General features: G+C 39.6%; 1 protein-coding gene across 6 annotated transcripts in view; it reads left to right on the top strand.

The window, feature by feature from the left end:
- Eml5 (EMAP like 5) overlaps nt 1-17,728 on the top strand; it is a 119,164-nt gene that overhangs the window by 53,564 nt on the left and 47,872 nt on the right. For all 6 annotated transcript variants that reach the window (XM_032908248.1, XM_032908250.1, XM_032908251.1 and 3 more), the window contains exons 18-20: nt 12,672-12,874; nt 13,834-13,945; nt 14,905-15,032. In XM_032908248.1, coding sequence (XP_032764139.1) covers nt 12,672-12,874; nt 13,834-13,945; nt 14,905-15,032 — 443 coding nt within the window. The remainder of the gene's footprint in view (nt 1-12,671; nt 12,875-13,833; nt 13,946-14,904; nt 15,033-17,728) is intronic.

Here is a 17,728-nt window from a genome sequence, read left to right as displayed (position 1 = left end):
GCAACTGGAGCATGGCGCCACTTTTAATCCCAACACTTGGAAGGCAGAGGCAGGTGGATCTTTGGGAGTTCCAGGTCTGCCTTGTCTACAAAGCTAGTCCAGGATAGCTAGGGCTATTACACAGAGAAATTCTGTCTTGAAAAACCACACACACACACACACACACACACACACACACACACACACACACGCACACAATTGCAATTTAGTAAAAATTTTCCTTAAGTTTTTCTAGATAGTCTCTGTACCCAACCAAATTCCATGGGGGAGAGAGCTGAACTCTCAGAAGTGAGGACAATCCTGAGAGCTCAGGAGAGACCACTACTTCTGCTCACATCTCTGGCCCAAGAGGAACCACTTAGAGCTCTCCGGACACAGGAATGTAGGAGCAGCAGTCAGGGGCAGGATCCTTACAGTATCTGCCTAAACCCAGAGCTGAAAGCCAGTCTCTAGGAGCTTTGACACACCTGAGAACAAAGGTCAGACCATCACTTCTGATTGGAGGTACCCAACTGGAACCCTCAAGACAAGAACCCAGGAGCAGTCTGGGACAGGACCCTTCCAGTTTCTGCCTGCGCCAAATGCTGACCAGGTCCCACAGCTCTCTGTACCCAAATCTCATGGGGGAGAGAGCTGGACTCTCAGAAGTGTGGACAATCCTGAGAGCTTAGGGGAGACCACCACTTCTGCTCACATTCCTGGCCCAAGAGAAACCCATCTAGAGCCCTCAGACACAGGAATCCAGGAATAGTCTGGGACAGGACCCTTCTGGTTTCTACCTGAGAGCTGACTGGTCCCACAGCTCTCAGTACCCAGATCCTACTGGGAGAAAGCCAGTCTCCAGGAGAGCTGACACACAGGCTTATAGGAGGGTCAAACCATTGTCAGAGACAGCAAGACCAGCTAACACCAGAGACAACCAGATGGCGAGAGGCAAACACAGGAACCTAAACAACAGAAACCAAGACTACTTGGCATCATCAGAGCCCAGTTCTCCCACCAAAACAAATACTAGATATCCCAACACACCAGAAAAGCAAGATCTGGATTTAAAATCACATCCCATGATGATGATAGAGGACTCTAAGAAGGACATAAATAACTCCCTTAAAGAAATACAGGACAACACAGATAAACAAGTAGAAGCCCTTAAAGAGGAAACACAAAATCCCTTAAAGAATTACAGGAAAACACAACCAAACAGGTGAAGGAATTGAACAAAACTACCTAGGATTTAAAAATGGAAATAAAAACAATAAAGAAATTGCAAAGGGAGACAACCTTGGAGATAGAAAACCCAGGGAAGAGATCAGGAGTCATAGAGGCAAGCATCACCAACACTATACAAGAGATAGATGAGAGAATCTCAGGGGCAGAAGATACCATAGAAAACATCGACACAGCAGTCAAAGATAATGTAAAGTGCAAAAAGCTCCTAACCCAAAACATCCAGGAAATCTGGGACACAATAAGAAGATCAAACCTAAGGATAATAGGAATAGAAGAGAGTGAAGAGTCCCAGGTCAAAAGACCAATAAATATCTTCAACAAAATTATAGAAGAAAACTTCCCTAACCTAAAGAAAGAGATGCCTATAAACATACAAGAAACCTACAGAACTCCAAGTAGATTGGACCAGAAGACAAATTCCTCCCGTCAGATAATAGTCAAAACACCAAATGCACAAAACAAAGAAAGAATATTAAAAGCAATAAGTGAAAAATGTCAAGTAACATATAAAGGCAGACCTATCAGAATCACACCAGACTTCTCACCAGAGACTATGAAAGCCAGAAGATCCTGGAGAGAGGTCAAACAGACCCTAAGAGAACACAAATGCCAGCCCAGGCTACTATATCCAGCAAAACTCTCAACATAGATGGAGAAACCAAGATATTTCATGACAAAACCAAATTTACACAATATCTTTCCACAAATCCAGCCCTACAGTGGATAATAGATGGAAAACTCCAACATAAGGAGGGAAGCTACACTCTAGAAAAAGCAAAAAAGTAATCTTCTTGCAACAAACCCAAAAGAAGAGAGCCACACAAGCATGATTGCACCACTAACAACAAAAATAATAGGAAACAACAATTACTTAATATCTCTTAACATCAATGGACTCAATTCCCCAATAAAAAGACATAGACTAGCAGACTGGATACAGAAAGAGGACCCAGCATTTTGCTGCATACAGGAAACACATCTCAGTGACAAAGACAGACATTACCCCATTAAAAGGCTGGAAAAGAATTTTCCAAGCAAATGGTCCCAAGAAGCAAGCTGAAGTAGCCATTCTAATATCAAATAAAATCAACTTTCAACCAAAATTTATCAAAACATACACTTCATACTCATCAAAGGAAAAAAAATCCACCAAGATGAACTCTCAATCCTGAACATCTGTGCTCCAAATGCAAGGGCACCTATATTCATAGAAGAAACCTTACTAAAGCTCAAATCACACATTGCAGCTCACACAATAATAGTGGGAGATTTCACACCCCAATCTCTACAGTGGACAGATCATGGAAACAGAAACTAAACAGACACATAGAAAAAGTAACAGAGGTTATGAACCAAATGGATTTAACAGATGTCTATAGAACATTTCCTTCTAAAACAAGAGAACATACTTTATTCTCAGCACCTCATGATGCCTTCTCCAAAATTGATCATATAATCGGTCATAAAACAGGCCTCAACATATACAAGAAGATTGAAATAATCCCATGCATCCTATCAGATCACCAAGAGCTAAGGCTGGTCTTCAATCACAACAAAAAATGACAGAAAGTCCGCATACACATGGAAGTTGAACAACACTTTACTCAATGATAACTTTGTCATGGAAGAAATAAAGAAATTAAAGACTTTTTAGAATTTAGTGAAAATGAAGGCACAACATACCCAGACTTTTGGGACACAATGAAAGCAGTGTTAAGCAAAAAGAAGCTGGAGAGAGCATACACTAGCAGCTTGACAGTACACCTAAAAGCTCTAGAACAAAAAGAAGTAAATACACTCAATAGGAATTGATGGCAGGAAATAATCACTCAGGGCTGAAATCAGCCAAGTAGAAACAAAAAGAATACAAAGAATCAACAAAATCAGGAGTTGGTTCTTTGAGAAAATCAACAAGATAGATAAACCCTTAGCTACACTAACCCGAGGGCACAGAGAGAGTATCCAAATTAACAAAATCAGAAATGAAAAGGGAGACATAACAACAGAATCTGAGGAAATTCAAAGAATCATCAGATCCTCTACAAATGCCTATATTCAACAAAACTGGAAAATCTGATTGAAATGGACAATTTTCTAGACAGATACCAGGTACCAAAGTTAAGTCAGGATCAGATAAACCATCCACACAGTCCCTAACTCCTAAAGAAACAGAAGCAATTATTAAAAGTCTCTGAACCAAATCAAGTTCAGGACCAGATGTATTTAGTGGAGAATTCTATGAGACCTTCATAGAAGACCTAATACCAATACTGTCCAAACTATTTCACAAAATAGAAAGAGAAGGAACCCTACTCAATTCCTTCTATGAAGCCATAATTATGCTTATACCTAAGACCCACAAAGACCCAACAAAGAAACTTAAAGAAAACTTCAGACCAATTTCCCTTATGAATATTGACACAAAAATACTCAATAAAATTCTCGCAAACCAAATCAAAGAACATATCAAAACAATCATCCATCATGATCAAGTACACTTCATTCCAGGGATGCAGGGATGGTTCAATATACAGAAATCCATCAATGTAATCCACTATATAAACAAACTCAAAGGAAAAAAAAGCCACATAATCATCTCATTAGATGCTGAGAAAGCATTTGACAAAATTCAACACCCCTTCATGTTAAAAGTCTTGGAAAGGTCACGAATGAATTCAAGGTCCATACCTAAACATAGTAAAAGCAATATACAGCAAACCAGTAGCCAACATTAAACTAATGGAGAGAAACTTGAAGCAATCCCACTAAAATCAGGGACTAGACAGAAGTCCTAGCCAGAGCAATCAGACAACAAAAGGAGTTCAAAGGGTTACAAATGGGAAGAAGTCAAAATATCACTATTTGCAGATGGTACGATAGTATACTTAAGTGACCCCAAAAGTTCCACCATAGACCTACTAAGCCTGATAAACAACTTTAGCAAAGTCGCTGGATAGAAAATTACCTCAACCAAATCAGTAGCCTTCCCCTACTCAAAGGATAAACAGGCTGAAAAAGTAATTAGGGAAATGACACCCTTCACAATAGTCACAAATAAGATAAAATACCTTGGTGTGACTCTAACCAAGCAAGTAAAGATATGTATGACAAGAATTTCAAGTCTCTGAAGAAAGAAAATGAAGAAGATCTCAGAAGATTAAAAGTCTCCCATGCTCATAGATTGGCCAGATTAATATTGTGAGAATGGTCATCTTCCTGAAAGCAATCTACAGATTCAATACAATCCCCATCAAAATTCCAACTCAATTCTTCAGAGTTAGAAAGAGCAATTCGCAAATTCATTTGGAATAACCAAAAACCCAGGATAGCAAAAAACTATCCTCAACAATTAAAGAACTTCTGGGGGAATCACCATCCCAGACCTCAAGCTGTATTACACAGCAATAGAGATAAAAACTGTATGGTATTGGTACAGATACAGGTACATAGATCAACAGAATAGAATTGAAGAACCAGCAATGAACCCATACACCTATGGTCACTTGATCTTTGACAAAGGAGCTAAAAACATCTAGTGGGAAAAAAGATAGCATTTTCAAAAAGTGGTGCTGGTTCAATTGGAGGTCAGTCTGTAGAAGAATGCAAATCGATCCATTCTTATTACCCTGTACAAAGCTCAAGTCCAAGTGAACCCAGGACCTCCATGTAATACCATATATACTCAAACTGATAGAAGAAAAAGTGGGGAAGAGCCTTGAACACCTGGGCACTGGGGAAAATTACCTGAACAGAACACCAATGGCTTATTCGCTAAGGTCAAGAATCAACAAATGGGATTTCATAAAATTACAAAGCTTCAGTAAGGCAAAGGACACTGTCATTAGGTCAAAACGGCAACCAACAGATTGGGAAAAGTTCTTTACCAATTCTATATTTGATAAAGGGCCAATATCCAATATATATAAAGAACTCAAGAAGTTAGACTCCAGTAAATCAAATAACAGTAATAAAAATTGGGGTACACAGCTAAACAAAGAATTCTTAGCTGAGGAATATCAAATGGCTGAGAAGTACCTAAAGAAATGTTCAACATCCTTAGTCATGAGGGAAATCCAAATCAAAACAACCCTGAGATTCCACCTCACACCAGGCAGAATGGCTAGGATCAAACATTCAAGTTCAAACAACAGATGCTGGCGAGGATGTGGAGAAAGAAGAACACTCCTCCATTATTGGTGGAATTGCAAGCTGGTATAACCACTCTGGAAATCAGTCTGAACTTCCTCAGAAAATTGGGCATAGTACTACCTGAGGACCCAGCTATACTACTTCTGGGCTTATACCCAAAAGATGCTCCAACATATAACAAGGATACATGCTCCACTATGTTCATAGGAGTCTTATTTATAGTAACCAGAAGCTGAAAAAAACCCAGATGTCCTTTAACAGAGAAATGGATACAGAAAAGGTGGTGTATCTACACAGTGGCGTACTACTCAGCTTTTTAAAAACAATGACTTTATGAAATTCATAGCAAATGGATGGAACTAGAGTAAGTACCTAGTAACCATCCTGAGTAAGGTAACCCAGTCACAAAAAAAACCACACATGGTTTGCACTCAATGATAAGTGGATATTATTCCAAAGCTCAGATTACCCATGATACAATCCACAGACCACATTAAGCTCAAGACGAAGGACGACCAAAGTGCGGATGATTCACTCCTTTAAAGGGGGAACAAAAATATTCATAGGAGGAGATATGGAGACAAAGTTTGGAGCAGAGACTGAAAGAATGACCATTCAGAGACTTCCCCATCTGGGGATCCAGCCCATATACGTACAGCCAACAAACCCAGACAATATTGATGAAGACAAGAAGTGCATGCTGACAGGAGCCTGATATGGCTGTCTCATTAGAGGCTCTGCCAGAGCATGACAAATACAGAGGTGAATGCTCACAGCCAACCATTGAACTGCGAATGGGGTCCCCGTTGTAGGAGTTAGAGAAAGGTTTGAAGGAACTGAAGGGGTTTACAACCTCATAAGAACAACAATACCAACCAACCAGAGCTTTCAGGGAATAAACCACCATCCAAAGAGTACACATGGACAGACCCATGACTCCAGCTGCATATGTAGCAGAGGATGGCCTTGTTGGGCACCAGTGGGAGGAGAAGCCTTTGGTCCCAGTGTAGGGGAATGATGGGTGGGGGATGGGTGGGAGGGGTTGTTGGGTGGAGAACACCCTCATACAAGATGGGGAGAGGGTATGGGATAGGGGGTTTATGGACCAGAAACAGGGAAAGGGGATAAAATTTGAAATGTAAAAAAATATATATCCAATAAAAAAATAAGGAAAAAAAGTTTTACTAGTGGGAGGGGAGGGGATGAGGGCTTATGGACAGGAAACCTGGAAAGGGAATAACATTTGAAATGTAAGTAAAGAAATATATCTAATTAAAAAAAGTTTTTCTAGATATCTAATAGCCTTGAATCATAAGTGGATATATGTTAAGATTTCATGTGTATTTTCTGTCTACCTCATTTTCAAAGGTCAGATCCACAGAATTCATTAGGCAAGTGAACATAATTACCTATTTTCCTTAAACTAAGTATCACCTAAACCCTTAAATGCGTAGTTTTAGGCTGTATTGAAGGAAATACCATAAGGATGATGTAAAAATTGATTTTCAAGCCATTCTATCTCACATTTAGACTTTAGGAATCCCATGTTATGAGTTAATCAGTCTCTCCCTGTGTTTTTGAATTCTATCCCATGAAGTGTTATAGGCAGAGAACCACTGAAAACTTCTAAGGGCAGAAGTGACATGGCCTTGTGTAATAAGAACAGGATGTGGCCCACTCTCCTGAAAATGGACTCTTCCAACTTCCCATTTTCTTTTTAGGCTTTTATTTTTTTTAAAGCCTCAACCATCACTAAAGTAACACAGTGTTTTACTTGGTTCTTATATTTGCTGAATATCTCCTACCATGGGCCTCCACGGAAACAGAGCTTTGTCATCTGATTTGCCCTTAGCTCTGTTCTTTATGCCATGACTAGTCTGTGGATGTGTTTCTTGAGTAAATCAGTGGATGAGTTCAGTTGGAAAAATGTGTAGATGATATCAATAAATGATGAATGGACAAGATGATAGGAAAATTGTGCAAAGTTATCAACCCTAATGCATGAAAATTAATACTGCAGTAAAATCCAGTTGGTATTTTATGTTCCTGTCTGATAGTGCCTAGTGTTCCTGACATTGGTGAACCAGGGGCTGTTTTCACTGTTAGCAGATGTGTAGGCTGCTATAGTAACTCTGGAGAATTGATGGAAAAAAGTGTTGATGTGTTTTTTATTTGTACACTGTCTCGTTCACACAGTACCTTAGAACAGCTTCTGGTCATGCCCTGAGAAACCTGTACACTTGCAGAGAAGCCCTTATAAACCTGTTTAAAGGAAGGTACTCTTAATAAAAACTTACAAGCAATGTAAAAACTCAATAATGGGAAAATTAATAACTATAGGTTGTTTATATAAAGAAATAATAGAGTTCTGAAAATTAGATTTCTAGAAGTGTAGATCGATGTGTATGTAACTCTGACAATATCTTGGGGATGTCAGCAGATTGTAGAAGGATGGGTATGATCTATCAGTTGTTTGTGTATTTTTTATAGCAAATATATGAGTGGTCATTGTATTGGTCTTTTCCCCCCAATTTTTATTATTTATTTACATTCCCACTGTTGCTCCCTCCCACAATTCCTTATCTCATTCCCCCTTGCCTCCAAGAGGGTGCTTCCCCCGACTAGACCTTCCCCTTCCCTGGGGCCTCTAGTCTCTCAAGGATTAAGTGCAGCTTCTCCCACTAAGGCCTGACCAGGTAGACCTCTGCTATATTTGTGTCAGGGGTCTTGGACTGGCTCTTCTGAGCTACTGGTTGGTGGCTCAGTCTCTGGGGACTCCCTGGGGTCTGGGTAAGTTGAGACTGCTGGTCTTCCTAGGAGGTCACTCTCCCCTTCAGCCTCTTTAATCCATCCCCTAATTCAACCATAGGGGTCAGTTCAGTGCTTGGGTGTTAGTATCTGCTTCTGTCTCAGTCAGCTGCTTGTTGGGCCTTTCAGGGGACAGGCATGCCAGGCTCCTGTCTGTAAGCACATCATAGTATCAGTAATAGTGTCAGGCCTTGGTTGGTGCCCACCCATGAGACGGATCCCAGGATCCCAGGTTAGGCCAGTCACTGGTTGGCCATTTGTAGTTCTTGTCATACAGATCTTTCACTTGCATGATAAGACTTACACCAAGATATTTTATACTGTTTGTGGCTATTGTGGACGGTGTTGTTTCCCTAATTTCTTTCTCAGCCCATTTATCATTTGTGAAAGGAAGGCTACTGATTATTTGAGTTAATTCTGCCACTTTGCTGAAGTTGTTTATGAGCTGTAGGAGTTCTCTGGGGGGACTTTTGGGGTCACTTATATATACTACCATATTATCTACAAATAGTGATGCCTTGACTTCTTCCTTTCCAATTCATATCCCCTTGATCTCCTTCTGTTGTCTAATTGCTCCGGCTAGAACTTCAACTACTATATTGAATAGAAGGGAGAGAGTGGGCAACCTTGTCCTGTCCCAGATTTTAGTGGGATTGCTTCTAGTTTCTCTCCATTTAATTTGATGTTGGCTGTTGCTTTGCTATATATTACTTTTATTATGTTTAGGTATAGGCCATGAATTTCTGATCTTTCCAAGACTTTTAACATGAAAGGGTGTTGTATTTTATTAAAGGCCTTTTTAGCATTTAATGAGATTATCAGATGGCTTTTTCCTTGAGTTTGTTTATATAGTGTATTACGTTGATGGGTTTTCACATATTGAACCATCTCTGCATCCCTGGGATGAAGCCTACTTGATTGTACTGAATAATGGTTTTGATGTGTTCTTGTATTCAGTTTGTGAGAATTTTATTGAATATTTTTACATTGATATTCATAAGGGAAATTGATTTAAAGTTCAATTTCTTTGTTGGGTCTTTGTTTGGCTTAGGTATCAGAGTACCTGTGGCTTCATAGAATGAATTAGGTAGTGTTCCTTCTGTTTCTATTTCTTAGAATAGTTTGAGGAGTGTAGGTGGCGGTCTGTAAGCAGGTGAAGATAGGTGAAAGACAAGGCTAGCGCCAGTAGAAAGGCGGGCAGCTGAGAGTTATTGAGAGGTGGGAGAGATAGGAGGGAGGAGGGAAGGAAGGAAGATGGAGGAAGAGAAGGATGGCCCAGATCTGTGTGGCTTTAAATATCCACAGGTAGCTAAGAATATCATTTGAGGGATGTATTATGACAGGACAATTTGTCCAATCTAAGTGGACAGTTTATATCAATTGACTCTGGATTTCTTTGGGGCATTTTGTGGGTTGATAATTTACTGATATAAATCTGACTGATAAATTACAAGTCTCTCGAGTTTTGATTTTACCAAGTTACAGGGATTTTTGAAAGCTAACCACGAGATGGGTAGTCACTGCATGTGGTTAGCCATGGGGGCAGTGAGACTAATGGGGCCAGAGACTACTGGTGCTAGCATGGGATGGTGCATCCCTTTTCAGTATTTCCTTCAACAGAGGAGTATTGGTATTAGCTCTTGTTTGAAGATCTGGTAGAATTCTGTACTAAAATCATGTGGCCCTGGTCGGTCGGTCAGTCTGTCTGTCTGTCTGTCTCTTTCTCTCTCTCTCTTTCTGTCTCTCTCTCTCTCTCTCTCTCTCTCTCTCTCTCTCTCTCTCTCGCTGGGTGTTTTTTAATGGCTTCTTCTATTTCCTTAGGGGTTATGAGACCATTTAGATAGTTATCTGATCTTGATTTAACTTTGGTATGTGGTATCTGTCTAGAAAATCATCCATTTCATCTAGATTTCCCAGTTTTGAAGAGTGTAGACTTTTGTAGTAATTTCTGATGATTTTTTTAATTTCCTCAGTTTCTGTTGTTATCACTTTATTTTCATTTCTGATTTTGTTAATTTGGACACTGTCTCTGTGCCCTGTAGTTGGTTTGGCTAAAGGTTTATCTAGTTGATTTTCTCAAAGAACCAGCTCTTGGTTTGGTTGATTTCGGCTCTGAGTCTGACTGTTCCCTGCGTCCACTCCTCGGGTGCCTGTACTTCTTTCTCTTTGTTCTCAGGTGTGCTGGTAAATTGCATTTATAGAATCTTCCCAATTTCTTTATGAAGACACTTAGTGCTATGAATTTTCCTCTAACACTACTTTCGTTGTGTCCTGAAAGTTTGGGTATGATGTGTCTTCATTTTCATTGAATTCTATAAAGTCCCTGATTTCTTTATTTCTTCCCTGACCAAGTTGTCATTGAGCAGAGAGCTGTTCAGCTTCCATGAGTATGTGGCTTTCTGTTGTTTTTGTTGTTATTGAGGTCTAACCTTTGTCCATGGTGATCTGACTGAAGGAATGGGATTATCTCATCTTCTTGTATCTGTTAAGGCTTGTTTTCTGTTGGATTATATGATCAGTTTTGGAGAAGGTTCCGTGAGGTGCTGAGAAGAAGGTGTATTCTCTTGTTTTGGGGTGAAATGTTCTGTAGATATCTGTTAAATCCATTTGGCTCATAACTTCTATTAGTTTCGCTGTGTCTCTGTTGAGTTTCTCCATCTATGGTGATTGAGAGTTTTGCTGGGTATGGCATCCTGGGCTGCCATTTGTATTCTCTTAGATGACATCTATCTAGGATCTTCTTACTTTTAGAGTCTCTGTTGAGAAGTCTAGTATAATTCTGATAGATCTGCCTTTATATGTTATCTGGCCTTTTTCCCTTACAGCTTTTAATATTCTTTCTTTGTTCTGTGCTTTTAGTGTTTTGATTATTATGTGATGGAGGATTTTCTTTTCTGGTCCAATCTATTTGGTGTTCTATAGGCTTCTTATACATTTATGGCCATCTCTTTAGGTTACAGAAGTTTTCTTCTATGGTTTTGTTGAAGATATTTTCTGGTCCTTTGAGCTAGGATTCTTCATCCTCTTCTATTCCTATTATTCTTAGTTTTGATCTTTTCATTGTGACTTGAATTTCCTGGATATTTTGGGTTAGGAGCTTTTTTCCAGTTTGTATTTTCTTTGACAATGTATCCATATTTTCTATGGTATCTTTGTCTGAGATTCTCTCTTCCTATCTCTTGTATTCTATCCTATGTTGTCCATCTCCAGGGTTGCCTTCATTTGTGTTTTCTTTATTGTTGCTATTTCCATTTTTTAGGTCTTGGACTGTTTTGTTCAATTCCTTCACCTGCTTGATTGTATTTTCCTGTATGTCTTTAAGAAATTTATTTGCTTCTTCTTTAAGGGCTTCTACCTATTTACCTGTGTTTTCATGTATTTCTTTTTCTTTTTTTTTCTTTTTTTCGGAGCTGGGGACCGAACCCAGGGCCTTGCGCTTGCTAGGCAAGTGCTCTACCACTGAGCTAAATCCCAACCCCTTTCATGTATTTCTTTAAGGGAGTTCTTTATATCCTCATTAAAGGGCTCTATCCTCTTCATGAGATGGAATTTTAAGTCATTATCTTGCTTTTTGGATTATCCAGGGCTTGCTGTGGTAGGTGAACTATATTCTGGTGGTGCCAGATTGTATTAGGTTCTGTCACTTATCCTATGCTTGCCTCTGGCTATCTCATTACCTCTGGTGCTAAGTGGCCTGGGTGTCTGACTAGAGCAGGCCTCCTTGGAGGCAGATAAAGCTGGTCTCCTTGGAGGCAGGCATTGCTGTCCCTGGTTAGGCTAGGCCTCTGTGTCTCTGGTAAGAGTAGGCTGCCTATGTCCATGGTTACTGCTGACCTCCTGGGAGGTAGGCAGGCTGTGGGGGATGGGAAGGTATAGGGCCTGCTAATCTGACTTGGGTGGAGAAATATACCAGAGGAAGGTGGAGCTGGGTGGGTGGGCCCTGTGTCAGCCAGACTCTGTATCTTTGGTTATTGAGGATCTCCTAGGAGGCAAGCATGTGGTATGTGGGAGGGTGTCTGGGCACTGATCTGGCCTAGGTAGGAAGCTAGCCTGAAGAAGGTAGGAAGGGTAGTTGAGCTGGGGTGGGGTGGGGTGGGGGTTCCCGGCTAGCATAAGTATTTGAGCAAATTCTCACCTATGTCTTTGATTACTGCGGACCTCCTGGGAGGCTCACAGGCTCTTGGTGTGGACTTGTATTGGTCTTTTAAAAACTTTTTCTATCCTTAAATAAGTTATAAAATTTTTGACAAGTATTATTAAAAATTCTAACAACTGACTAAAACTTAGTTTTTGTTATTTATCTGACAAGATATAGCCTAAGATCCATGATATAAAGCATTCCCCAAGTTGATTGATAGCTTTGTAATTTTCTTTTTAATATTCTATACTGTTACTGTCTTTTTGTCAATCAGTAGGAATGAAACTGTGCTTTGTCGCTGGACATTTTGAAAGCAATACTTTCCCTTTTATTTCTTATGGCACAGGGGGAGGGCTAATTGGAAGAAAAGGCTACGTCGGCACTCTGGCGAAAAACGACACAATGATGTGTGCAGTGTACGGATGGACTGAAGAGATGGCTTTTTCTGGAACATCCACAGGAGATGTATGCATCTGGAGAGATGTCTTTCTTGTAAAAACAGTTAAAGCCCATGATGGGCCCGTGTTCAGTATGCACGCATTGGAGAAAGTAAGTAACCTAAGGACCCGACCATAGTCTGTTATGTTCTTTCTTTCCAAATCCCTAAATATGATATGAAATAGATATGCTGCTTTAAGACACACTTTAAACGACACAGTGGCACATCCCTGTGACCCCAGCACTCAGAAGGTGAAGGGATGACCATTGTATTTGTATGCACAGCTAGCTCAAAGCCAGCCTGAACTACCCGAGACCCTCTTAAAATAAAAAGCAAATGAAAAGAAAGAGAAAGAAAGAAAGAAGAAAGGAAAAGAAAGAGAAAGGGGGAAGGAAAGGCTCCATCAGCATGTATAATACTGCTGCACAGGCCTGGCCACTCAGGTTCAGTCCCTGGAACAGGCAGTGAAGGAGAGTTGTCTTCTGGCCTTAGAGAAACACACACACAATTCTCTCTCTCTCTCTCTCTCTCTCTCTCTCTCTCTCTCTCTCTCTCTCTCTCTCTCTCTCTCTCCCCTCCCTCTCTCCTTCCCTCTCTCCTTCTCCTCCTCCCTTCACTTCCTCCTCCCCTTCCTCTATCCCCCTCCCCCCTCATTCACACACACAGAAATTATTATAAAGGAATGGAAACTAAAAGTTTACTCTGTTAAGCACTGCTGTGTGTCAACATTATGCTAAGTGCTATCTGTATTATTACATCCTACTCAGTGCTGTTCCATTCCTTCTTTTCAAGGTAAAGTGGGAGGCTTTAGAAGGATGTGTGATTGCTGAAAGTGTGGACGTGGCAGGTGTCCCTCAGCACCCACTATAGAAACTGGTCTTTTGGTATCTTAGCATCACATAGATACCTTTATAGATTCTGTGTTGATGTTTGGAAACTGTGATAGAGGCTTTTACTGTTATACTTAATCTTTTGGCTGCACTCCTTTCTCTATAGGTTTTCAATATAAAGCAGCTAATTGGTTTTGATGTATTTGATCTTTACTAACTGGAACCCTTTGTTTTCACAGGGATTTGTAACTGGAGGAAAAGATGGCGTGGTAGCCCTTTGGGATGATTCCTTTGAAAGATGTCTCAAGACTTACGCTATAAAAAGAGCTGATTTAGCCCCAGGATCTAAAGGTGGTTTCATATTAGTCTGTTGTTCAAGAAAATACTAATTATTCATTAATATGCTTAATCACTGAGGTGGAACACAAACATATTTTGCCTTCTTGATGACCATCAGAATTAAATAGAAATCAATTACATGCTACCAGAGTCGTCATCCTTCTTTCTCTGAAATATTTGATGAAGTACTAACTCACCATGATACTCTTAACTTTTAACTCTCATACTTATCAGCATCTAGGAGATATTTTTTTCAGGCAGCATTTGGCTTACTGAACAAGCCTGACAATCTGATTTCAGTCCCTGGAACCCACCATGGAAGGAGGGAACTGTGCCGGCCTCCACTCTAACCTCACACGTCCTTCCTTGTCCTTTCTTTCAGTGCATTTCTTCCTTTCAGGGACGGTGCCACTCTCTCCAAACTGTCTGCAAGCTTTTTTTCCTGCGGATTGTTCATACAGGCTGTACGACACTTCAAATCTGAAACACTTTATTCTTTATGACTTCATCCTCACTTCCCCCTTCAGAAATTTAATTCATTTCTCAAATTCTCCCTTCCTAATAACCTCCTCACATAAGATCTGTTGCCAGGCTTACTGATATGTTACCGAGGCCTGCCTAGGACACACTGGACAAAGGGATCTCTCTTATGCTGAGTTAGAATTCCTGATTTGGATGTTATACATAACCTAAGGGGAACAGGAAGAAGATGAAGATTTACTAATGTAGGGGCAAAGATGTAGTTATTGAAATGGTAGTGTGGGTCTGGGTAGAACACAATTATATGTTGTTATGCTCTAAGATTAACAAATTGAATGATTGAAGTAAGTACAGTATTATTAGAATTTCTAAAATATAGATAGAACTTTATAATGTGAGTTTTTACTATCAAATACTATCAGTGGAAAAATACATAGTCTTGAATTATCTTAACTTCTCACCTTCAAGAACCTTTCCATCTAACATTCCAGGTCTGCTCTTGGAAGATAACCCATCTATACGTGCCATATCATTAGGACATGGTCATATTCTGGTTGGCACAAAGAACGGTGAGATATTGGAAGTGGATAAAAGTGGCCCAGTCACTCTGCTGGTCCAGGTACTTGAAATGTGAATGTGCACTCTTCTTCTTTATGGTTCATGTTTTCATTCATGAGAAGCAAAACTGACACTGGGAAAGCAATACGAGATGAGTGAGGGAAATATGTCACAATGCTAATGTACATTGAGAAAAATGTACTAGACAAAACCAGTAATGAATACACATGTTCTCTTGTATAATTAGTGCCAGTACTTAGGTAAAATTCTATCACTAATTATGAAGTCAATGAGACAAAAACTAGTTATAATGTATTTGACCCAGACATTCATTTCATGTTTAGTTTTACTTTTGGAGCCCATTTGCTAAACATAGGTCATTTGAGACTCTTCGGTTAAGTGTTAGGTTTATAGCTTACAGAGGTGAAAAGGATAGTATGACTGCAGACCAAAAGTGTATTACTGAAAACATCAGTGAGAAGCTAATAAAAATTCAGAAATAAACTTTTTTTTTAATTTTTTTTTTTACTTTTCTATTTTTCGGAGCTGGGGATCGAACCCAGGGCCTTGCTCTTGCTAGGCAAGCGCTCTACCACTGAGCTAAATCCCCAGCCCCAGAAATAAACTTTTTAAAGACAGAGTCTCATTGTGCTCTGCTGATTTGGAACTTGCTAAGTAGATCAGGCTGGCCTCAGATTTATGGAGATCCCCTTGCCCTTGCTTCCACTTCTGCCTCCTCTTTAATTATTCATTCCTGTTAGGACCCCAAAGAGCACACACAGATAGAGTGCCATCCATGCTTTATTTAGTGCTTTATTGTTAATACCCTGTCAGTGAGATTATGTAAGAGGCAAACTAGTGGTAACTAGTGGTAACTTGTTATTTTCACCTACATAATATGCCCTTAAAATAAAAGGAGTTTCTGGGGTGTGTGTGTGTGTGCATGTGGGGGGGGTGTGAGATTGGCCCTATACGATCCTCCCCATAGGGTATGCATACTCTACACATCTGTCTAGTCACCGTAATTTACACATCTATGAGGTCCCATACATTATTACTACAAATACCCTTCTAGGCATGAATACAGAGGAATTACTTTTTAAATGTCATAAGAAAAGTTTTAGAAATCACAAATGATAAAAAAAATTTGGGTGGGGTGGTGATCTGAGAAGAGCTCAAGGAGGGGTAAACCTGATTAAAATACATTGTATATATGTATGGCACTCTCAAAGAATAAATGAAAATGCTGTCTTAAAAGAGAGGACATTCTAGATGAAGTAAACTGAATAGACTTTATTTGAGCACTAAAATATTTGTATATTGAACTGCACTCAAAGTCAGAAGAGATTTGAGGAGCTTTGCCTCAGCATGGGCACCAAGCTCTTGTCAGCTAGGTGTGGAAGACAAAAGACCCACTTGGTTGGTTAAAATTCTTAAACCTTGTCTTGATGTTATTGGCAGCATGTGATTGCCAGGTTCTTTGAGTACAGTCCCTGGGGGCTTCTGGTTGGTAAAATACCTAGTTTCATCTTGGTATTTATGTTGGCTTTCAGGTTGTTTCCTAGTACCCTAGTGTGGATGCTGTCCTAATGGACTCTTAATTAAAACTGTTCTCAATATATCTTTTTTAAAAAATGATGCTGGGCCTCATGTGTGCTGAACACTTACTGTACCACTGAGTCACACCTGTCTTACTGTGTTCTGTTTCTTATGTGGTGAGATTGGATTGTCTTTTAGCTTCCTGGCTTTAGGATTCACAATACCTTGCCTTGGCTATTGTCTAAACGTGTATGTGAAAGCTTAGTGAGCCAGTGAAAGAAATCAAGTAAAGGTTTAATTGTTAGAAATGAGTAGAAAAACAGTAGTAATTTCAGACATAGCTGTATACCTTGAATATTGAGATAATAAATTGAAAAATTGTTAAAACTGATAGAGGGTCTCTATAACGCGATGATTTTAAAAATGAACATATAGAAAGCAATGGTATTTCATTCTAGTAGCAATATGAACAAAATATTACATACAATATTACTCATAAAGTAAACTATACAATAACCAGTATTTTCATTTTTCATTATTTGTTTACATACATTCATGGTTTGGGGGGAGCAGTGCGCATGCCTTGGCATGTGTAGAAGTCAGAGGACAAGTTGGGGGGTGGTTAGTTTTCCTCTTCTGCCATGAATTCTTGGAAATCAGAGCCAGATTGTCAGGTTTGAGGACGTGTGCTTTTACTGTCCGATCCTTCCCACTGCTTATTCCAGTGATCAGGAATTTTATAGTTAAAATATGTAAAACCTACACTAAGAAAATTATGAAATTTTAATTAAAGATGTAAAAGATCTAGATAAACTGCGCTTTGTTATGATTATAATCCATATTTTGATAGGATTTTTGCACAGAATACAGGCTTTTACAAAAACGCCTAGAAGGTAAAGGAAGAAGGAAGAAAATGCTGGGAACCTCTTCAGGATAAAAATATAGGAAACACAAACTTAGTCTAACTAAAAAGTGTGGAGGGTGTAGTCACTACCATGATGTCGAAGGACAGCAGTGTTGTAGCAGTGCTGACTGTGGAGCAGTCGTCCTAGGGTATCAAGTTCTGTGGCCTGGGATAGCTCTCAGTCATCGTGGATTCTAACTTACTGGGAGCAAGGTTTTGTGGTTTTCACCGTATAGTCTTACTTTGTTAAGCTTGTTCCTACTTTTTGATGTTATTTTAAACAATATTTTCTCAATTTTATTTTTGGATTGTTC

The sequence above is a fragment of the Rattus rattus genome, chromosome 7 (assembly GCF_011064425.1).
Source record: "Rattus rattus isolate New Zealand chromosome 7, Rrattus_CSIRO_v1, whole genome shotgun sequence".
Classification (NCBI taxonomy): Eukaryota; Metazoa; Chordata; class Mammalia; order Rodentia; family Muridae; genus Rattus; species Rattus rattus.
The sequence above is the reverse complement of the archived record's forward strand: the minus strand, read 5'-3'. Positions and strand labels throughout refer to the sequence as shown.